Source organism: Pseudonaja textilis, chromosome 3 (assembly GCF_049901715.1).
Source record: "Pseudonaja textilis isolate UNSWEBS1 chromosome 3, rPseTex1.2, whole genome shotgun sequence".
In the NCBI taxonomy this organism is placed as follows: Eukaryota; Metazoa; Chordata; class Lepidosauria; order Squamata; family Elapidae; genus Pseudonaja; species Pseudonaja textilis.
Genome location: NC_141992.1, coordinates 174,151,969 through 174,175,846, shown reverse-complemented (window position 1 = coordinate 174,175,846; position 23,878 = coordinate 174,151,969). Strand labels below are relative to the sequence as shown.

At 35.1% G+C, this 23,878-nt stretch overlaps 1 protein-coding gene across 12 annotated transcripts in view; it reads left to right on the top strand.

Annotated features, from left to right (window-relative positions):
* Positions 1-23,878, top strand: part of TRIQK (triple QxxK/R motif containing) — a 59,660-nt gene that overhangs the window by 16,762 nt on the left and 19,020 nt on the right. For 10 of the 12 annotated variants that reach the window (XR_015743258.1, XR_015743255.1, XR_015743256.1 and 7 more), the window contains one exon: positions 4,991-5,070. Coding sequence is in view for 7 of the 12 variants with exons in the window: in XM_087931512.1 (XP_087787638.1) it covers positions 5,010-5,070 (61 nt within the window). In the remaining 5 variants the exon portion in view is untranslated. Of the gene's footprint in view, positions 1-2,432; positions 2,452-4,990; positions 5,071-23,878 lie in introns of those variants that run through there. The other 2 variants (XM_087931506.1, XM_087931511.1) reach the window with 2 other exon arrangements.

Here is a 23,878-nt window from a genome sequence, read left to right as displayed (position 1 = left end):
ATTTTTGGTTAAGATGGATGAATGGGCCCTTTTGATGAACAGAACAGAACAATAGAATAAATGAACTGGAGAGGATGATAAAAGATGGTTTTGTTCCCTTGGATATTTTATTGTGTTGTTTTTTCTTTATGGAATTATTGCTTTTCTAACTTTGTGACTTTGCTCAGAGTTGTCTAGAATTGGATGGTTTAGAAATTTAATAAATAGCAAACAAATGAATAAAATAAAAGGCACAAATAAATAGTGTTCCACAAATTAAACACTGGAATGGGGCTTTTGTGGAAAAAGAAAGCCTATGTAGGATTGGAACTATACATTTAAAGACATACTGGATCGATGGAATCTCAACAGCTTCAGTTCTTAGGTGCTTTTCAAAAGGCAACTAGCCTTTCTTTGTTTTTCTCTGAAGACTTTTTGCTTTTCATCCAAGAAGCTTCTTCAATTCATTCCATTGTGGAACTCAAATTGTGTACTTCTGCATGAAAGGCCAGAGTTCAGTATTAAATACTTGGGAGTCGTTCTAACTATGGGACTTATCTCTAAAAACCTCAATCCAGAAGGAATATGCTTTCAAAAAGAAAAGTACTGAGACATTTGATTTATTATTTATTTTGTATTTAGTTTTTAAATAGGATGGTCATCCAATTAAGGAAATCATTTTATTGCTGATCTGCGCCTTTAGCAGTTCATCAGTTTATTCATCAAATATTATCTAAATCCCTAATATAGACTTTTTGAGCTAGTGTAAGAAGTGTGAGATAAACAACTTAATAAAAGTGCCATCAGGGGTATATTTAAATATGTTTCATTTAAGGATGGGATATAATTATTGCTGAGAATTGATTGAAGAAGAAAAGTACATAAGAAAAGTGCATACATAATGGCTGGCTAATACTGGATAAAATTGGTTCGATTTCTAAGCCTTGAAACAGGATGTAACAAATTTTACTTTTAGTACAGAAGTAATGTATCATTACTTACACTACAAAAGTAAAAGAAATGTGAATCAATATAGAGGAAAAATAAAGAAAAAGAAAATAGCTACAAAAAGTGTGCAAAGAGTTTCAAAAAGAAAAAAAAAGATCAAGGAATAACTTCTGATCTTTTTTATAGCCGTTAAAACTTATTCCTTCTCCTCATTAAAATTACATCATAGTTCTCTTCTTCCCATGTTCAACCACTTTTAATCAGCAAATCCACAAATCACCAGTTCAGTTCTTCCCCCATTTTCAAGAAGAAATTCATAACAGGTTTCCAGTCTTTAATAAAAATGTTATCTCTGATCAAACAGGTCAGTCTTGCCACTTCATATCTTATGTGATATTTTCTATAAATATAGAGTTCATGTGGTGTTACTCAGGTAAGACTTAAAGTATATGTTAGGTAAAAAATCTCTTAAGAAATTAAGAATAGTGCAAATTTAACAAAACAGATGGTTTACACATAAACAATGAATTGCCAATTTCTATCAAATTCTATCAGTACACAATGCCTGAATACTTTTTTTTTCTAAATTCAGAAGTAGAATTCCTTATTACATAGTGCTATGATAAACTTTCTTTCAAATGTAGATTTACAGAAAGAGCCAAATGAACTTCTGCATTTCTACACATAGAGGCCGCGTAGTGCTTGCCCAATTCAAAAACCAAACGTATCCAAATACGTCATTGATGAATACTTGGAATCTAGGAACGTTCAACAGAAAATGGGGCTGTGATATGGAAGAACAAACATTACATTCAGTTTTGCTACTGCTGAATGTTTAAAGTTGATAGTAAAGTTCTTAGTGTTTTATAGCTTTAGCTTCACATAATACTTTGGATACTTTATTGTTATTTAATAACTTTAATTCTTAAGAGACAGAATTGATGCAATTATAGATTATAAATTATAAATATAAATTCAACATGAACACTTTCTTTTGGAAAACCCAGCTTTTATCAATTTTACTTTTCCCCCACTTTTTCAAATAGTTGAATCAGGCTTTGAATGTAACCTCAAAATTACAAATGTATGTTCTGTTTCAAAAGTTACGTCTCTGTCTCTCTCTTTCTCTCTCTCTTTCTCTCTCTCTCTGTCTCTGTCTCTCTCTTGTGTTGAGAAATGAGTCGGTAGAAATATTAAGGTGGAGACAATGTGCTGTAGCAAAACTGTTTCAATATGAAAAAGGGTTCTGGCTCTTCTACTTTGCTCCTTATAAATTAGGAAGCCAGGGTGGGGACAGGGAGATGGTACTTATCTTTGTGATGGCATTTTAATGCAATATTTTAATCCCAAGCCAAATCCTTATATATGAAATCACGATTTCCACTTTATGTTGCCAGAGCAAAGAAAACCATTTACTTCTGCTATATATGCCATCATTAGGACTTTCCCATATTCATACAGTAGAAAAAGGGTTGAACTCATTTCTTCTTCAAAAAGAAAAAAGGAAAAGAAAAAAGAAGGAAGGTGAGTTTAATTGTATAAAGAGGAGACAGTTTCCTTTGTAAAAGATTTTGTGAGCTGGTATGATGATTACAACAAATTTGTTCCTCGAGGATGAATAAATAATCAACATTCTTTTCCTTATGAATCCATATTTTAGTTAGCAGGCTTATAGCAACTTTCAGATTTTTTTTTTTAATCAGGGAAAGGTGATGAGCTTTGGTCCCCTGGGAATTCAATTGTGAAAACAATCTTGGTTTTGTACATGCTAATATAGATCGTTATTCCCTTTCACATATATTGCAAGATGTTTTAAATTGTGGCTGATCTTTTATGCAAATAGCTGTCTTATTAGACATTGTGGCTGCATGTGCTAATGTCTCAGTGGGTTTCTTGGGAGTTTACTACCTAACTATCAAAGCAGTTGGAATGAATGATGATTACTGAGCAGCTCTGAAGAACAAAGAAAAGTCACAGCAGTTTTAAAGGTATTGGTTGCCACAAAATCAGTGACAGTTTGAAGCACATACACATCTAAGTGCTTCATCTTACTAGCCCAAACTACTACTTTTTTTAAATGACAACATTGACATTATGTTCCATTAAGTATTTTACTGGAAGTTCAAACATTTTTTTTCATTGCTGATGTTTTGTGGCAAATATTAAATTGCAGTAAACATTTTTTTAAAGTTAGCTCTTTCTGATGAATGAAATAAAGTATAACCTGGGTGTCATCTAATTGTCCCTGTTTTTATTTCCTTTTGTTCCTCGTATCTGAAATTGAAGGTAGGGTAAAGAGGGACAAAATTAAAAAAATGCATTTATGTTACTTATCTGTAGTTCCATTGTGTGTGCGTGTGTGTATTGATAGATAGATTTTGTATTTAAATTGTTATGTGTAGTTCCAGTATATGTGTGTGTGTGTGTGTGTGTGTGTGTGTGTGTGTGTGTGTGTGTGTAGACAGACAGACAGAGAAACAGAATCAGCAGGGGCAATTATAAATGTTCCAAGTAGGAATATATGAATAGTTTATGAGTGATGCTCACAATTCAAAGAAAGGGGATAAAGCTATTAATATCTGTAATGTATCTTTGAAGAGTTAAAAGATAATTAGAGCTTTCACAGAAGCTATAGTGTAGTTATTTTGAAAGACTGATTCTTTAGAATAACGTTGAAATGCCTTGTTGATGCAGGCATTCATCTGATATTCCATGGTTTAGAAGTTTTTAAATGGTACTATACAGGGGTAGGATTCTACAGGTTCGCACCTATTCGCTAGAACAGGTTGTTAACATTCTAAGCAGTTTGGTGAACCGGTTGTTAGAAGAAATTACTGGCCTAATCCTGTAAGGAAGGCAGGAAGGAAACATTCTGGTGTTGCTTACAGAAACTGCCTCTCCGTTAACCCTTATTACATTCTTGGCAGAACTGGACTTCCTGTCTCAGGAACGTCTCTGGAGTTTTATTCCCCTCCTTTGCTGGTACTTTGCTTGTGTGGAGTGACCATTCAAAGTTACAATGGCACTGAAAAAAGTGACTTATGACCATTTTTCACACTTATGACTGTTGCAGCATTCCCACAGTCATGAGAGGGCAGGCGAGGAAATGCATGCCTCAATGTGAATGAAGTTGAGTTGGCCATGCCCAGCCAATAACATGACCACCAAGCCATGCCCACCAACTAAGCCACGCCCACAGAACCGGTTGTTAAAAAACTTGAATCCCACCCCTGGTACTATATATTACAGATCAAGTTGATTCCTCCTTGATTTGCTAATATCCCCCCCACCCACTGTGTTGTTTGAAATTTCACAAGATTTCTGCTTCCCACCACTAATAAGAGAAGGAGAATTAAAATAAGTCACGGACTTTTATAAATATGCTTTTCTTCTTAAGGAGGGTGAAATTTGCTGTCAGGTGACTGGTAAAACCTTAAAGAAGCTAGCACTGTTGCTTAGGTCATTGAGACAAAGAGGACCTTTCGGGAATGTTAGGAAGAAACTATTGGAAAATACGAATAGAATCAGGATAAATTTCATTTTGTCAAGCAATGTAACATATGTGACTTGAAAGAGAGAGATTTAGTTTGTTTCACCACACATTCACCAGTCTATGTTCTTCCTGAGGTTTTTCTATTTTAGAGAAACTGCAACAGACAAGAGAATGCAATCTAGACATAAGCTTGCATCACATTCAGTTTACAATTTAATTGTCTTTTTGAGATTATAGTGTGATTGACAATATGTGATTCCATAAATAATTCCTGAGAGTACATATTAACAATTAATTTTACATATTGGAAAGGTCATTGAATTTGGTGTATTTTACATTCAGATAGAGTATGAAGTCTTGTTGATCCAAATCAAAACAAGTAATTTTAAGTGGTAGTAGTCATGCATTTATATGGATTATTTTCTCCACAACCAAATTCTGTTTATATTTTCCCTGTATTCTCTTTATTCCCTGTATACAATGTATTGATTGGTTAGTTATGTTGCTACATGAGACCTACATTTAAAATGGCTGTGAAATTTCTTAAGCATTTTTAATCTTCTATTATAGAGTTCATAAATACGGAAAAATGGGTAAAAAGGATGCTTCTTCTGCAAAAGTACCTGTGGATCAATACAGAAAACAAATAGGTAAAAGTTTCTTGGATTTTATCTTTATCCTTCTCATCTTATATAAAGTTTTGCATTAATACTGTTTCCTAATGAAAACACAATATAAACTTGTTTTCCTTTTAAAAACAATCATGGGAAAACATAATTGCTATTATGTTTCTACAGTGTTGCCTATACTAGAAATCTTGGGGTTGGGATGGGTTACAAAAATGGTAAATAAATAAGAATAACTGAATGAATATAGGCCAGGGGGTATCAAACTTGATTTCATTGAAGGCCGTATCAGGGTTGTCTTTGACCTCGAGGGGCTGCGTGGACATGGCCAGGATGGATATGATGTCATATGTCACTCGTGTCGAGGGCATCTGTGGCGGCCCGAATGTTCTGCCAGTGCAAATGAGCTCCTGAGCTCTGTTTTCGCTGGCAGAGGCACTGCGGACCAGTCCTTTGCTATTTCTAGGGCAGCCCCATTGGCCAGATCTATACGCTCAGGATAATTTTAGGGTCAGTTTATCCCAAGTACAACTGATTCAGTGTAACATCTTAATTAAACTAATGCCTGATAATACAGTTAGGAAGCTGTTGAAGACAGCAACAAAATGAACAAGTGATTATTTCATTGTGCAGCCAGTCTCCCTAATTCCAATATAAATTTAAAAAAAAAGAAAAAATAAGGAAAAACGAAAGTACCAAAAATTTAAAACGAATTCCTACTAATCAAAGAGTCAAAATCAGTATATTTTATGATGCTCTTTCCTGTCTCCTCTGCATAGACAATAAACCCATTTTTTTAAAATTTTCTAGCAAAAGAATAAAATGCTGTGGGAGAAGAAGACCATAGCATATATTTTTTTTGGTTCTAACAGTTCATGTTCAGGACTTTTAGCAACTACAGGATTGGATTTATAGAGTTATATCTGGTTGCTGTATGGTTTTTCTTTGGTTTGCTGGGAATAATAGATATAAGAAAGAGTGTTCCATATTTTGTTCCTAGATATACCTTTTCAACTGAAAAACATAATTAAGATCTAGGAAACATGTTTCAAGCGCCTGTGGAGTGTTCTGTTGTCCATTTTTAATGTCATATTTCTCTGGAAACTCAGTAGACGTTGATGTGAATGTTCCAAAAGTCATCGTGACTTCTGTACCTACTTATTTATAAACTGGTTTTTCCTATTTGTATGTTTGTGCAATGAATAGCCAACCCCACCTTGAATTTATTACATGTTGCTTATTATATCTGCATTACAACAGGTACAACAAACTTCAGTGAATCTGATAATGGTTTTGCTGCCTTTAAATGAGTTGTTAGGCTTTTGAAATTGAAATAGATTTGAACTCCTTAACCATTTCTCTTCTGATATACTCATTTGACATCATATCAAGTTCAAATGTTTCCTTTATAACACTTTACACCTCAGACCATGTCTAATTTGGGAGAAGCAATTTCAGCAGTCCACCCAAGAGTTTTGCACTTCTAATTTGATGAAAGTAAAATGTCTTTTTCTAGCTTAAATACAGATATATTTACTATCATTAAGCTTTCCTAAATCAGAACTGTACTTTGTGTGTGCCTATGGTGAAGTAGACTGAGAGCAACAAAAGAATTCAGGCAATAAAAGACTACCTACTCTACACTTTTGGAAATAGAGATATTCATATCTACTGTATCTTTCTTGAGATGTTGGAGTACTTATCTGCATTAGTATAAAGTGAAATTTGCATTGATAATGAAAAATAAGTGATTCATTCCTATCTTAGACTAGAATATTTTGTTTGCACTCACCGCATCCCCTGGAGAAGTAGATTGTCTTACTCCCTGATGCCATGAATGCTGGAACAGCATGGTCCAAGGACATGAAGACCTGATTGCTAAGTGTCTACGATGCTACTCTTTCAAGGCAACCGGGACAGTTGGAGAAATGCCCACTAGCCAATTACAGTATGCACCAAAGATAGTTCTGGGTGACTGAATTGTAATTTTGCAAAGCATCATAAGCTGTCATAGTTTGCCTTCAAGGCACATCTTGGCATATTTTACTGATGAAATTACCAGCAAAAATCTTGGATAAATATTTCCAACTCACTATAGGCTATTAAACTCAGAGTCATGGCTTTGAGGAGAGATACTATATATATTTGTTTATGTATCATCACTGTTGCATCTTAACTCAGCAGACGCAAACTGAATATAGATAATTGTCTCTGTGAGCAGCTGTGGAAAAGACTACAACTGTGCAGATCCTCTGAAAAAAATGATGTGCACTATACAAGCAGACATTAAAAAGCCCCCCTTTCTTAAAATCATTAAAGCAGTCATATCTTTTTCCACACTTGCACAGTTGCTTCATAATCTGTTGCCGTTTGTCTGTACATTCAGTTAATGAGGCAGTTCTACCAATTTGTTTATGACTGCTTCAATGTTTCAAAGTGGTGTGCTTGTATGAGCTTTTGTACAAACACTTTGAAAGGATTTGCATAGCCCTAAGCTTGCTAAAAACAGAGATTGACTATCAAGCTCATATAATAAATATGGACTGTTGCCTAAAAAAGGAAAATAATTGATAAAAGAATAATATTGGTAAAAGAATAAAAATATAACCACCTGAAAAAGTTGTGCATGATATCATGATAATGCTGTGAGTGTCTGATGCAGAGGTCAAGAAAACTTCCCTTGTAATGGAGTTTTTTTTACAATAGAGGAGTTTGTAACACTACTTAATATCTTTTAATAATTGAACTATTTGATGAACTTTAATTTGGGCAGAAAGTTGTAATTAATCACTGAATGAATTATTATCAAAAAGTGTTCAATTGATGTCCAATTTTGCCATTAAGCAATATTGTTATTTAATTACTTGAGGAAACTGATTCTTTTGTTATAGTAGACCGAGCAAAACCTTCAGAACACATACTGTAATGGAATAATGAACATAAAGTCTTAAACATATAAGTCATCTCCATAATACGTCATCTTCATAAAATATAGATTAAAAATGCTGCATATAAAATACATAGTGTGTGCTGTAATGCAATTCATATATATTTTTAAAAATGACTTTTATTACCATTAAATCTGAATTAAGTCTCCAATGTTCCTTTGTTCTTTGCCTTGCAAAGATAAGTGAAATAAAAATTATTTCACAGATCTAGATAATGGCAGTTGTACAACCTGACTTTTCTTTGTCAAAAGATAAATCCAGTAATTCACAAATTAAGAAACCACTTCTGTTTTTCACATCCTTGTATTAATCACACATACAGTTAGAAGTATATTACTTCTCATGATGCAAGACTACATTGAAAGAATGTTGGAATATATAAACTCAAGAAGAACTAGTCAGGATCCCTAGTGGATCTATGATTGCATCATAAATTGAATTTTTTTTCTTCCGCTACCATAGAATTGTATTCTGTGAAAGTCTCCCATGTTATCCATTGTTTTTCCTTAGTTATAAGTAGTACTGGAGAAGGAGATAAAATTTTCCAGTAAATTCCCAAATGCTATGTGTAGCTCTTCATATCTGGACTATGATATACCCTTAGGCATGACTAATTCTATGGAAGTTTTCTGCACATAAATCTTTTTAAGTGCCTTTGAATGCCAATTAGAAGGCAGCACGGATTCCAAATATATAACAGCAAAAAAGGAAATTTGCAAAATCCTCAGTAATTTCCTTGCTGTGGTAGATTACCCACTTGCAACATTAGTTCTTTTTTTTTGAAGTTTTAAAAACAATTTTATTTACAAATTTAAAAATGTACAATTTCAAAAATATAGAAACAATAATAACACATAATTTTTTACATTTGTTGTCAAATTTGGTAAGTCCTAAAAATCATTATTGGCTAGTACCAGTCACATCTTATACTCCATTTATTTTCACGTTGGGTTATAACTACTCTTCTATTACGAATACATTCATGTTTTTTAACTAATAAACACAGAAAGTATTATAAATGGCTAATAATAATAAAAGTAGTAACAGAGAAAAGAAGGTTTAAAACCTTTAATTGTTTTTATATACTTAATATATTATAAACCTCTGGATATAATTTGTATCTTAGGTTCATTTACATGTTTCCCCTTTTATTATCTACCTACTTATATAATTTATCCCATATGCGGTAATAATCTGTATTCTCCTTCCCGTTAATTTTAAGCATAAACCTCTCTAATTGGGCACACTCATATGTTTTCTGAATAACAACCTGTATCGGTGAGTTTTTCCAATATTGTGCTAGTGAGATACGTGCCGCAGTTAATAAATGGATGGTCAGATGTTTTACTTTAGCGGAGTAGTCCCCTTTGATCATTCCCAACAAAAATAATTCCGGTTTCCACTCCAGCCCATGCTCTATAATTTCTTCTATCCACGTTTTTATTTTTACCCAATATTTCTTTATCTCAGGACAAGTCCACCATGAATGAAAGTATGTACCAAATTTCCCTTTAGATTTCCAACAGCAAGGATTGGCTGTCAGAAATGTTTTGGCCAATCTAGAGGGCGCCAGATGTACATCATTTTGTATAGATTCTCCTTGTGTGCTACTGATTTGGTTAGTGTCAGGTTTTTCTGCCAGATTTCTTGCCAGGCATCCAGATCAATACTTTAACCAAAGTTTTTTTCCCAAGCTAACATGGGACCTTTCACAATTTTCTTGGCCATTTCATATTCTAATGAATAATTATATAATTTGGAAATTGAACTTTTCTCAGGGTTTAAAAGTATTTTATCCAAATATGTATCTTATCTCAATTCCATATTCCTTTATGTCTTTATTGTATCTCAATTTTATTTGAAAATATGACCAATTATCAAAAGCTATCTCTTGTCATTCTAATTTTTGTTTCGTTTTAATTCTTCCCTCACTGTCTAATATTTGATAATATTTTAAGTTTTTTACTGATGTCCATCGTGTTTAAATGAAACATTGCCTCCATCGTTGAAAACCACCTCGGGATTTTAGTATAATTATTCTTTCTTATATCAGTTCAAACTTTAATTAAAGACTTTCGGAATACATGTCTAGTAAAATATAAATTGTTTTTACTATTCGGGTTCCATAGAAATGCATGGTAGCCTAGCTGTAAATCATGTCCCTCCAGTTGTAAAATCCTATTATTCCTTAAATCAATCCAATCTTTTATCCACACTAATGCTGCTGCTCTATAGTATGTCTGCCAGACAGGTAGTCCAAATCCACCCCTGCTTTTATTATCTTGTAAATAAGTTTTTTTAATCCTTGTTTTCTTCTTTGCCCAGATAAATTTCATCACAAATGTCAGCTGGTGCTCCATTCAAAATCCAAGAAAGAAATACTTAGACTCCATTAATCAGAGAAAAGATATCTTTTACTGGAAGTCAAGTGGTAGCAACAAAAGAATTCTGAATCTGAGAAAATGGGCGCATAAATCACATATACAAAATAATGGCAACGTTCCCACCCCCAATAGTTCAATTGGCTCATCCAATTAAAAGTTGTGTATATCATCAAGTGGGCATCTCCAGGTGGTGATGAGGCCTCTGTTGACATATTTTGATAAAGAGTTGCAGCTGCGCATAGCATAGAAACCTAAGCAAGAATCTACCACCCACCCACCCCAGTTTATACAGTTGTGGTTTGTAACACCTCCAGCTCACTTCCTTAACCATTCCCCCCTCCTCCCCCCATTACTTATGACAGCCGAAAGATGCAAAGCAAAGGGAGAAAATTTTGAAGGCTGACATTCGGCCCTCCTGCAAAAGAGGCGTTAGTCCTAAAAAAGATAAAAATAGAAGGTAATAGAAAATATACATGTAACACCATCATACTATTTTTTAGGGTTTATCAGGATATTTCGTACAAAATGCCTTGATAAGCTTAGGAGCTCTAACATCCTTCTCATTCACCCATTCAGATTGGGAAGGAGGAAAATGTTTCCAATTCAATGTTCTTCCATTTGGCCTACAGGGGCCCCCTGCAGTATTCATGCAAATGATCAATCAGGTGTTGCATGAACATTTATACAAGGGGGTGTTGGTTTATCTTGATGATATTCTTATCTACACGGAGACTCTTGAAGGCTGACAACAATTTTATCTAAATCTTTAAAGAATTTTTTGTCCAGTAATGTCGGAATTGCTTGAAATAAATATAATATTTTAGGTAGAACATTCATTTTGATTGTTGCTATTCTACCTAATAATGAAATTTGCATCTTATTCCAATTTTCCAAGTCCTTTTCAATCTGTTTCAGTAATTTGGTACAATTATCCTCTCGCAGATTTAATGTTCTAGCTCTTAACCAGATTCCTAAATATTTAATTTTATTTACAATTTGTAATCCCGTCTTTTCTTCCATTTTTTTTTGTTTAGTATTTGTTGTTTTTAACTAGCATTTTGGTTTTTTCCTTATTGATTTTTAATCCTGCTAATTTACCGAATTTATCTATTTCATTTAGTAGAGGTGATCCTGAGCCTTTTGGATCTTCTATGACAAAAACCATATCATCTGCGAAGGCTTGTAATTTATATTCTTGATTTTTAATTTTAATTCCTTTAATTTCCTTATTTAATCTAATTCTGTTCAACAAAGTTTCCAAAATAGTTATAAAAAAAGCAGAGGTGAAAGCGGACATCCCTGTCTGACCTCCTTCCTTATCTCCAATGATTTGGTAATTTCTCCATACAATAATACATTGGCCTTTTGTGTTACATAGATTGCATTCAACATTTTTACAAAATTATCTCCAAAATCCATCAAATTAATCTGCTTTTTCATAAAGTCCCAATTTAAATTATCAAAGGCCTTTCGTGCATCCAGGAAGACCAAAGCCACTTGGCTTCCTGGATGCTTTTCATAATGTTCCAATATATCTATTATTGTTCTTGTGCTGATCTGCCTTGTGGGAAGAAATCCATTTTGATCCAGGTGAATTTTATTACTGAGTATTTTCTTTAACCTTTCTGCCATTACTGCCATAAATATTTTGTAATCTGAGGTTAAAAGGGATATTGGTCTGTAATTCTTTGTTTGATTGGCATCTGTGCCCTTTTTCGGAATCAATGTTATGATGCTTCCTTCCAAGATTCTGGTATTTTAGCTTCCAGTAATACCCCATTGCAAACCTCTAATGGCATTATCTCTTGTATATCATTTGGTAACCCATCTGGGCCTGGCATTTTGTTTCTTTTTTGTTTTTGAATCACCGCCTTTAGCTCATCTAAACTTATTTCCTTATTCAGCATCTCTTTTTTGTCCTCTGATATTGGATAGAGAGTTCCTTCTTTCAAATATACTATTTTATTTAAATCAACTACTTCTTCTTTTCAGTCCCTAAAAGTTTCTTTTAACTCTTTATTGAAAGATAAGTGATTCTAGGAACTCTTCTTTGTTACAGCTATTCCAGTTAAATAGGTATGTTATTTACTCGGCTGTTAGTTAAGTTTTATGATATTCTGCTGCCATCCTTAAAATAACGATCACCAGTAATTGAACAATGTTAACAAACCTAGACTGGATTTCCAGTTTAAAACAAATGTTATCCAAATTGTCACCAGGATTAGTTATACTCTACATAAAAAATAATGGTGTTGTTAACATATCTTATTTGAACATCTTTTGAAAGTTAACTTTTGCTTTCTGATTTTGATTAAAAAATACATAGTGTTGGATCTTTTCTATAATTACATCAAACTCAGTTGAGTTTATTTCCAATTAGATAGGGCTGCAAGCAAATATTTAAGGCACTAGGACCGTGATGGCAAACCTATGGCACATGTGCCACAGGTGGCATGCAGAGCCATTGTGTCAGCACGCAAGCTGCAGGCAAACTTACCTCACTGCACATGCGCGCACCTCGCAGCTAAATTTGGCTGGTTTGAGGCCTTTTTCAGCCTCCCAGGCTTGAGGAAAACCTCTACAGCCTGAAAAATAGGCTCTTTTCATCACTTCCTGTATTTTTAGAAATACAGGAAGTGATGAAATGGGCCTATTTTTCAGGCTGCAGAGGCTTTCCTCAAACTTGGGAGGCCCAAAAAGGCCTCAAACAGGCTGAAAATCAGATGGGAGGCGCAGTGCAGGTAAGGGGGAGGGGGATTGCATGTGCAGCAAGTGCGATGAATAGGATATGCTCTACTTTTTCCAATATGCACCACAATACTGTGTGAATTACAAATAGGTGGCAATGGAAGCTTGTAATGGAAATCTTCACATTCTTCATTTGTAGGCAGTGTAACATAGACAGAATATTTTTTATTTTATTTGGTTTGTTAATTGCTTACAAGATAATAGGTATAAGTAAAAACATAGTTATGAATACATGGATACATATAAGAAAAATAAAAGAAACAATCGGACAGGGACGTGCGCTTATGCACGCCCCCTACAGACCTCTTAGGAAAGGGGTGAAGTCAATAGTAGAAAGTCTAAGGTTAAAGTTTTTGGGGTTTGGGGAAAAAAACCACAGAGTCTGGTAGAGTATTCCAGACATTGACCGCTCTGTTGCTGAAGTCATATTTCCTGCAATCAAGTTTGGTGCGATTAACCTTGAGTTTGTATCTGTTGTTTGCTCTTGTGTTGTTATGGTTGAAGCTGAAGTGTTCATTGACAGGTAGGACATTGCAATGTATGGTTTTATATACTATACTTAGATCGGACCAAAGGCGGCGTAGTTCTAGGTTTTCTAGGTCTAGAATTTCAAGTCTGGTGGCATAAGGTATTCTGTAATGAGTAGAGGAGTATAGAACTCTTCTTGTGAAATATTTCTGGACTTTCTCAACTGTGTTAATATCAGATACGTAATGTGGGTTCCAGACTGATGGGCTTATTTGAGTATTGGTCTAACAAATGTTAGTAGTGTAATATTACCAGAGAAAAAGCTACGTAAGATTAGGTTAACAACTCTTAATGCCTTTATGGCTATGTAGTTACAGTGGGCTCTAGCACTTAGATCATTAGAGATGAGTACTCCAAGGTCCTTAACAGAGTTTGGATCACCAACAAGGTCTTGACTATTCAACCTGTATTTTATTTTCTGATTTTTTTTTTTGCCAATATGTAAGACAGAGCATTTATTTGTTGAGATTTGAAGGTGCCATTTGTTTGACCATTCTGATACATAGTCGAGGTCCTTTTGAAGTATAGCAGTATTTCCTGTGGTGTTGAATAGCTTTACATCATCAGTGAAGAGAACGCAGTTGCTCTCAATATGATCAGAGAGGTCATTTATGTAGAGTATGAAGAGAATTGGTCCTAGAACACTGCCTTGGGGGACACCACTGTTGACAGGTACAGAATTTGATAGGACGCTCCCAATTTTGACCATTTGTTGTCTGTTTAACAGGAATGCTTCTATCAGTTATGCAGTTGTCCAGAGATACCATACGATTTTAGTTTTAGGAGTAGTTTGTCATGTACCACTGAATCAAAGGCTTTACAGAAGTCTATGCGTCTATTGCTTTGCTCTGATTGAGTTCGAGTTATAAAACAAAGACATATCCTCTTGTTCATTTGTCAATACAATGATTGATGAAACTGCTCTAATGTCACAGAATAAAGATAACTATTCCCATCAATAAGACTGTTCATCATGAAAAAAGAATCCAAAATCTATTACTAAAACAGTTATTTTATTGTCTCAAAGTGGATTTTACAGTGTCTGTTGTAGAAAAAAGGGCTAACCAATTGAATACATTATTTGATAAAATACTTATTTCACCTTATTTGATGTTCTTATTGAGCCAGATCTTTGATGCACCTAATGCATTATTTTCAACACTGACAGAAATCTCCAGGTTTCCAGAAGAGTTTTTCTGATTCTTTTTGGTAATATCAGAAAATGAACTTAGAATCTTCTCATATAAAATATACACTTTACTGTTTGATGCAGGTGGACTTCCTAGATTAGAGGTAAAAACCACTGTTTTCTGCATGAGGATATGAAAGAGGAGCAGTGGAAAACAAGGAACGGGGGATGTAGTGGGGAGAGGACTGTCTGTGTCTAACAAAAGCTTTATATAAAAGAACAATGGTGGATTTTTGCTAGGAAGTAATAATAAGGATGTGATAAGTTTAGCTTCATATTGTGATTAAATCATTTTGTTTCCAATCTACAAATAGCTTACACATAATAAGAATATCAATAGACTACATAAGAGAAACCTTTAAATAATTCCATTCTCAGCTCTGCAATTACAAGAGCTTTCTATTGCATTCAGATAAAGAGATTGGCATTTCCACATGTAAATTTCATTTTTCTTCCCCTATTTTGACATACCATATACAGAAATCCCATTCATTTATTGGAAATTGTTGTGTTATTCTCTATTTTACTTTATTTTAAAATTTTGATCTGTGCCATGCCATGATTGGTGTTCATCTGTTCGATTTCAGAAAGTGATCTCTCTCACACACACACACACCCAGACAGACACACACTCACACACACAAGAGAGGGAAGTTTTTCAATTGTTAAAATAAATATTTTATTGAACAAATACAAATTATGAGGTTCATTTATTTAATATTGTGCTGTGAGGGAAATACTTTTACAACATATTATTATATTGATCTTATAGCAGGGTTGGGATGCTACCGGTTCGGCCCGGTTTTATAGAACCTGTAGCTATGAAGAGCAGCTGACACTGAACCGGTTTGGTGTTTGGTCCACCTGCCTGCCCGGGCTCTAGGCTGTCCTTTATTCCCTGCTTTTCCCTCCACAGCTGTTTTGCACAACACAGCTGAGTTTGAAAAATCAGGAAACAAGGATTTTCAAATGCTGCGCACCCACACTCAGCGCTTGTCAGCTGTCCAGGCAACACAGCTGATGATTTCTTGCAAATGCTGCATACATGTGTGTTATGATTGTCTGCAGTTCGGAGAACCAGCAAATCGCTCCACTGGCTGGCCCCTCCCTTCCCCGCCCACTCACTCCTTTCCTGACATCCGAGCCATCCAACTTGCCTGGTTTGGTAAGTTGCTATTTTTCCTTTTTCCTCCCTGACCACCAGCTGTTCTACTCTGCCAGGAGATTTAGATTAGCTAGAAAGCAGGAAATCCTTGGATTTCTTGCTTTCTAATTAATCTAAAAGCAGGAAATCCTTGGATTTCTTGCTTTCTAATTAATCTAAAAGCAGAGCTGAACCTTCCTTAGGACTGAAGCTTCTACTTTTCAGTGCAGACTCAGGTAGCCGATTGCAGATAGATAGATCTCTAAGTGAATCTGTGATTCTGTGAGCAACTCAAACTGCCTGCCTACTTTGCCTGCTTTTGGGTAAAAGTTGCTCTTTTTAAATTAAAAAATCAATATTTACATACAAGTCATGCCCACCTAGTCACATGACCACAAGCCATGCCCAGTCAGCAAGCCATGCCCACCCAATCACAGGACCACCAAGCCACACCCACAAATTAGGCCACACCCATAGAACTGGTTGTTAAGAAATTTGAATCCCACTCCTGTCTTATAGTTACATTTAATGCTTTTCCATCTGTGGAAATTTTAAGCACGAGGGTTGAATGTGAAGTAATGCCTCCCATTTTATAAATCATCAACAGATGGCAGTACTGATATGCTAGAAACTCTGACATGTTCCTTAGCATCTTTTCTTTCACTTCAGTTGGTGGACAGTTGCTGTAAGAAAAAGTTGTGTTGCTGTTGTTTGTGAAATGGAAACCTGCAGTAAAATACTCATTGGTATGGTTTAAGCAACCTGCCCTGATTGATTTTTGATTGCCGAAAAAGTCACACCAGTTGAAATTCACTGCCAAATGCAAGTTGTTTATGATATTGATTATGTTGTTGTAAGGGTATCACTGGGCCAGAAGAAGATTGTGAATTGGAAAGAGCTTATTTAGGTGATCAAGAACAAAGTGGATGACCTGTGACAGAAGCTGACAAGTTTCATGTGAAAAAGGTTGAATTGATCAAGGTCAATTGGTGGATCTTTCAAAAGAAAATTGTTGTGAAGTTTGGCATTTCACAGAATTGTGTAAGGTATATTACTAATGTTCTACTAATGTCAGACGTTTTGTGCAAGACAAGTTTCTCACATGGCAGAAATGAAAGCTTCAATAGTTGAAATTTGTCAGCAATTGTCCCGCTGTGAGAATGAGTGTGAAGAATATCTACACAGCATCATGTCAGCTGATTAAATATGCCATTATCATTGTAACCCAAAAACAGTGTCAGTCCACAGAGTATTATCACAATGTTTCACCTGGGGGAGGAGGAAAATTATAAGTCCAGTAACAAACCCTAGTTTAACTCATGATAATAAAAAACAAACCGTATTCCCAATTTTAAATAATCAGACTGCGTTCTTTCAGCTAGTTTGTTTCCCTGCACATACCTGCAAGAGGAAACAAGAAGCTCCCAATATGATGGTATAAATCAGGATTTTAGACTCATTATCATTACATATAAACATAGCTGGAGAGCTGATTCTGTCCAGATATTAGACTTCTGTAGTTTTGGTCACATTTTGTGGTTTCTTTTGCTGGGGAATGGGAGTCTCTGTGTTAGGGGACATGGTTTCCTAGGAATAGTCCCACTTGCAAGTTTCTAGGTAAAAAATTCCTGGTTGTAAGTTACATCTTAGGGTTCTAATTGATTTTGCGTAACTTGCTTTGACTCCTCCTTTTTCAGACTCCTGGCAGTTGGTCTGTAATGGCTATGGTAATATCCCTTCTTAGAAAGATTGTTTGGATTTGTTCTATTGGGTCTAATGGTTTTATTAATAAAATCTATTTCGGTTCGGTTTAGGGTTTTTTTTGTACTTCTTGGTACCATGCGCCATATGGTGGCATCTATATACTAAAATAAATCAGACCTCAACACCCAAAAGCTATTCTTTCATACTGTGAAAGGAATAGAAATCAGATGGAAAAAGGCATAATATAGTGTTCAATCTGGTAGAGTAAACAAATCTTCCAAACAATTTGTTTGAATTAATTAGTATTTCACTGAAAAAACCTCAAAGGTGATTCTTGTGTGTTAATTTCTACTTCTATTTCCCACTGAACTAAATCGGAGCTTTTGCTAGGGATTTCTGAAACCACATCAAGCAAATCCATTAATGTTGTTTTCTTTATTATGCCTACTGTTTCAAATGAATGTGAACTTTGGCTTGTTGAATTTTTCCTTTTTTTAACATCCTGAACAACTTCAGTGCACTATTGCCAACTTCCTGTCCGTTGGCAGAACTAAAATTTAAAAGATTTTTGAATAATTTTAGAAACAAAACTATAGAAGATAAAGTGGGATTTTTATTTGCCACTGTTTTTCCCTAAAAGTTTTCATTAGGTTTGCTCTAATAATAAAAACTAACTTGCTCAGCTTTTCAGCAACAAAACTCATGAAATAACAAAGTTCACAATTCAGCAACAAAGTTCATCAACCAAGTTTTTCAGCAACAGAATTTTTATTATGTTCATTAAACAGCAGTGAAATTAAGCACCATATAACTATTACAATTTTAAGAATATAATTCATATGAAAGCAAAGACTATCCTCTATAATCTCAAGATCAGAGAAAACATTTTTCTTCTCTATTATGTGTTGGTTAGACCACACATAGAATACACCATCCAGTTTTGGACTTCTGAGGAAGCAATGATGGATGGAAGATGACTTTGCTTTCCCTGGAACCGCCATAGCAGAACAAGAAACCAGTGAGTGGATCAGCACCTCAAAATTCCTCTCTCTGGATATGGTGAAGATCTGGAATCTCCTACAAGTGAGCCATACAGAGGTTTCCGACAAAGAAGACCATAAAATGATCTCTGATGCTAGAATTTTGAGAGCCAAGAAAACCCAGCTATGTCCAAGCCATGACTTGGAGCCTTCAGACAGACACTGGGTTTGCCTATTTCCTTTTCTAATCATTTTTGCTTGTTAATTGCTTTTTGGATTTTAAAAATCTGTAAAATGACAAGTTATCATACTGGATTGCTATCCTTCTTTCATTGTCATTGAAAGAAGTTTCATGTAAGTTTTAAACGAAAAGGATAACTATAACACTGATTTTGTAAACTTATAAATAGACTAAGAGACCAGATGAATGGAAATATGATTTTGAAATTAATCAGTCCTGATGCTTGTTTAAAATCCCATTAAAATATATGAATATTGTGAATCTAAATGTAAGAAATCTTCTGGTGGAAAATGTGGATTAGAGAAAACCTGATAAGAGGAGAGATTTTGAAGACTGAATACTAGAGGCAATGAGCAAGAACTATAGAGACCCACTAATTCAGAATGGAGAAAACATTTTAACTTTGGAAGAATTCAAGCATATTTGAATTAAATTTTTTAATTCAACTTAAATTTTTTCTTAAGATTATCTGCTACCATAAAAAATGGATTTAAAAGAGAAGATTAGAAAGGATACAATTGAGAGGCAGGCTGTTTTGGATGTGGATTTAAAAGTTACAAGAATGAAATTCAGAAAGATGCTACACTACATTCACAAACCGACTGATCTCTTAATAACTAAAAGAGATATTTGGACAACTTTTTTTTCTTGGACTTACAAAATACACATCTTAAAGTTATGTTGGAGTTTCTGAGCAGAGACAAACAGAAAATGAAAAGAAGTAAACTTTTGGGACATTATTTAAAGCAACTATAGATTTCCTTCTAAACTTCTAAGCCCCAAAGTAAGGAATTTAAAGTTGACTTATCTGATCAAGGTTGAAATAGATATCATATTCTTTCTAATGGTTCTTAATTGATTTTTCTTGACCAGGACTAAATGAGCAGGTTTTAACAATGTGTTTATAGAAGAGATAATACACAGGTAACAGAGAGTTTTTTATTGTATTTTTAGAGAAAGTAATAAGTTATGGTGTTAAAAATAAAGGAAAGTAAATTAAAGTTGGCTTAGTTGATTAAGGTTAAAGTGTAGAGGTTATTGTTGGTAACTCAGGACTTTTGCGGATTGGGACTGAATGATAAAGTTTTAAAATTGGATCAGAGATAAGAAGAGAAGTTTTGTTGTAATATTAGAGAAGATAAGTTCTGAAATTGTACTTGTTTTGATGAAGAAGGATGTAATTTCTTTAAATATCTTTGTTTTTCTTTTTATAATTTTTTACTTTCTACAATTTCTTTATTTTTGTGTTTTAATAAATATTTTTCCTGTCTGCACTTTTTACTTTATATTTTCCTTAGTTTATATTAGTTTTTTTTACTTTTTATATCTGCAAACTTTAATAAAAATATTATACATAAAAAACAATACTGTATCCACCTGAACAGCATATTTGAAAATTCACAACTTGTGTAGATGGAGATAAAAGCACCAGGATGATAAAGGGCCAGGATGAACTTAGGATGAATGGTTTGGAGGACTGGATACATTTAACTTGAAGAAAAAGACATTATAATTGAAAAGCATGTGGAAAACAGGGCAAACTTGTTCAGCATTTACAGAGAACTGGCTGAGAAACATATTTACATTACAAGGAAGTATATTGCGGATGGACATTGGAAGAATTTTGTAATGATCAGAGCTTCTTCAGCAATGGAAGAGATGGCCTTCAAAGGTAGGTGGACTCTTTGCTGAAATCATTGAGGCAAGATGTTAGGGATTGTTTAGCAAAGACTCCTTACATTGGGCCTGATTTTTATAGCCATTCTATAATTCTGAGTAAAATTATCATTTGTGAAGTTCAGAAGTTCTTCTGATGTTAAAAACCAAGAATACCATCACAACAGATAATTGTAAAATCTCTCTGAAATGCTCAAACTTGTTCTAGCCAATCAAACCAACCCAGTATAAAATTGGAAGCCTGCTGAAAAGAAAATTAATAAACAGTGGAGTAATTTGAAATTACAAATGGGCGAGCCAAAATATCCTCCATGGAAAGAAAACAACTTGTTAGAATTGCTGGAATCAGTAAGATTGTTCCTCAACTTCATTCCATCACATGTTTTTGGCTGTGCCATCTGTGCTCTATATCAAATGAAAACATTTGCAGGTAGATATTTCCCAGTGGCTTTCTGACAATTATTTTGTTGAAAATCCTTTCCCCTACCGAAGTCTAAGCCCCAATAGCTAAACAGAAAGGCTTTAGAATGGCATTTATACCTAGATAAACAGATGCGGAGTAATATTTAATTTTTATTCTGCATTCTGCACACACTGACATTTTCATGGCTGTCACTTTTACATGATCTGAAAATTTGCAAAGGTAGCATTCCATCCATCATTTTCAACACTTGCTTATTCTGTGTTTTTTTAACATGTCCAGTACAACAGTCCAAAGCTGCAGTCCCTTTCTTGACTGATATTTTAGTTAATATTTCTCCATACAGTTGGAGCACATTGTTTTGCATTTTTCTGCTCATGCTACATCTGGTTATAAGTATCTACAGCCTCTATTCTTTTATGTAAACTGATATTGGTGTCATTTATTTTATGGTTGAACTGTTAAGGCCTGTCAAGTGACATTTATTTTGAAGGAAAGTAGTTTAGAATTACAAGTTCCCTGAAGATGATATAGTGCAGAAATTATGAGTGATTCAGAGAGATTGAGATGATATAGTAGTTTGCAGTGAGGGGAAAATATTGTAAGAACAATTCCAAATAATGCCAATGAAGAGGAAAATATGGAGGACAGCCGTGGAAGCCAGTGTAGCTGAAGAAAAAAACTTTCTAAATAGGTAAAGGCAAGAAACAGATGTCTTCAAGCAGAAGCTAGATGTCCATTAGTCTACAATGCTTCCATTTGAATTTTTGTATTGAGCTGTATAGTAGGCTTTGTTGAAATAATAACATGTAATATAGATTTAGCAAGAGATAAAATGGATGCAGCAGTAAATGGGGAGAGCTAACAGTGGGCACTGGGGTTTGGGGATTGTTGTTGCCGTTGCTGCCGTCATGTGTGGGAACTGGTTGGCATGTGCATCTCAGGGACCTGACTCCGGGGTCCCTCAGAAAGCCGGGAGGTGAGAGAACTGCACGGCCCAGATTAATTGCTTTGGGGGCCATTTCTTCTGCGGCCCACCAACATTTTTCCACACCCCCTGGTTGGCGACCGCTGTTTTAGAGGGTTTTTGAAGCACTTGGAGATTTATCTGTGTCCTCAGGGTCACCTGAGTAATGCTCCTGGTTCCTGTAGTCAAATGTATATCCTGTAGTAAAGGCAATTTCTTTGTGTGTCCAATCACACTTGGCTAATAAAAAATTCTATTCTATTCTAGTCTGCATTTTCCCCTCTCTGGAAAACTATTCCTACTCCCACACCATTCAGAGGGTGTTGATCCAAATTGTTCATCCAAATTGTATAGCTAAAAGTCTGTAGAGATTCTCAGTCTCAGCAGATCATGATTCAAATGACTGAGAATCTGTACAGACCATTACAAAGTAACGCATCACATGTAAACAGAAAGATATAAGCCTAATATTTAAAACTGCTTGAATGCAGACAATGGTGGGAAGCTTCACATAGTATATACAACGATGAGATTCATGGCAGGGGTGGGATTCTACCAGTTCACACCATATCAGGTGAACCCCTTGTTCTGACAATCAGCTGGCTCCAAACCAGTTCGCTTTGGGCCCACCCCCTGCCCTCCTCTGCTCTTTCCTGTCCTTTATTTCCTGTTTTTAGAGCTTAACCGATTGGCAGTTTGCCGCGCCCCAGCTGTTTTATTCACAGGGGCTGCAGTTGAAGAGCTGAAAATGGGCTTTTTTTGAATGTGGACTGAGTGCACACAGAACATGTTTGGTGTGCACATGTGCAACCAGTTATTATACCGGTTGCATTGCACCCTTGATTCATGGGCCTTTTGGACTTCTTTTCCCTGTTGCTCTCTTTTAGGATGCAACATAGAAACAGGAGCTAGAGGTAGTCCTTGACTTACAACCACAATTGGGACCAAAACTTTGGTTACTAAGCAGTGCAGTCATTAAAACAAGTCATCACATGACTGGACCTGACTTCACAACCATTTTTACTGTCATCATGAAGTGAATCGCACATTTGGTAAGTCAGTCATATCATTAAGCAATTCCAGCTTTCCCCATTAGTTTGCTTGTGGAAGCCAACTGGCAAGGGCCTCAGTAGGGACGCTTCAACCATCGTAAATGCAAGCCAGTTGCCAAGCACTCAAATTTCGATCATGTGACCATAGAGATGATGCAACAAGTACAGTTTTGAGGATGAGTCATAAGTCACTTGTTTCGGCACCATTGTAACTCTGAACTGTTGTTAAATGGATGTTTGTATGTCAAGGACTATTTTTAAGCATGGGGACAAGTGTGACTGTTTTGCAGAATCTCCACACTAGCTGCAGACGTACTTGGTCCTCAAGAAAAGATTTAGATGAGTATGATCCCCGATAGGTAGCTTTGATTTGCAATTTGGCTTTCTGTATTTGTACAACTTTTCCAACAGGATGACCTTCAAATATATTATGGCAAACAGCTCCCAGAATTCCCAGTACCAAAACTGGGAGGTATCAGTTTGAGGAAGTCTGCTTCAGCATATAGAAACGGATTGCTTTATGGATTTAAAATTACAGTTTAACTTGTGCAAGCAGATCTCTCAGCTGAAACTGCAGGGGGAAGGAAACTAATTGAAGGTATATATATTGCTATACTCAAGAAAGGCTTTTATTCAGGGGAAGAAACCCTTGGTGATAGCATAAAAGAAACTTATTCACTTTAATGCATCCTTCTTGTTGGCTTAAAGCTGAAATACAGTTACTTGAAAATTAATTTACCTCTCATGAATGCCTGGCTGGATTATCTTTGTGGCATAAAATGTAATGATATGTCAGCCCTGAGCTCAGAATGCCTTGTGTCTGCTATAAAAAAAAGTTGTTCCTGAGCA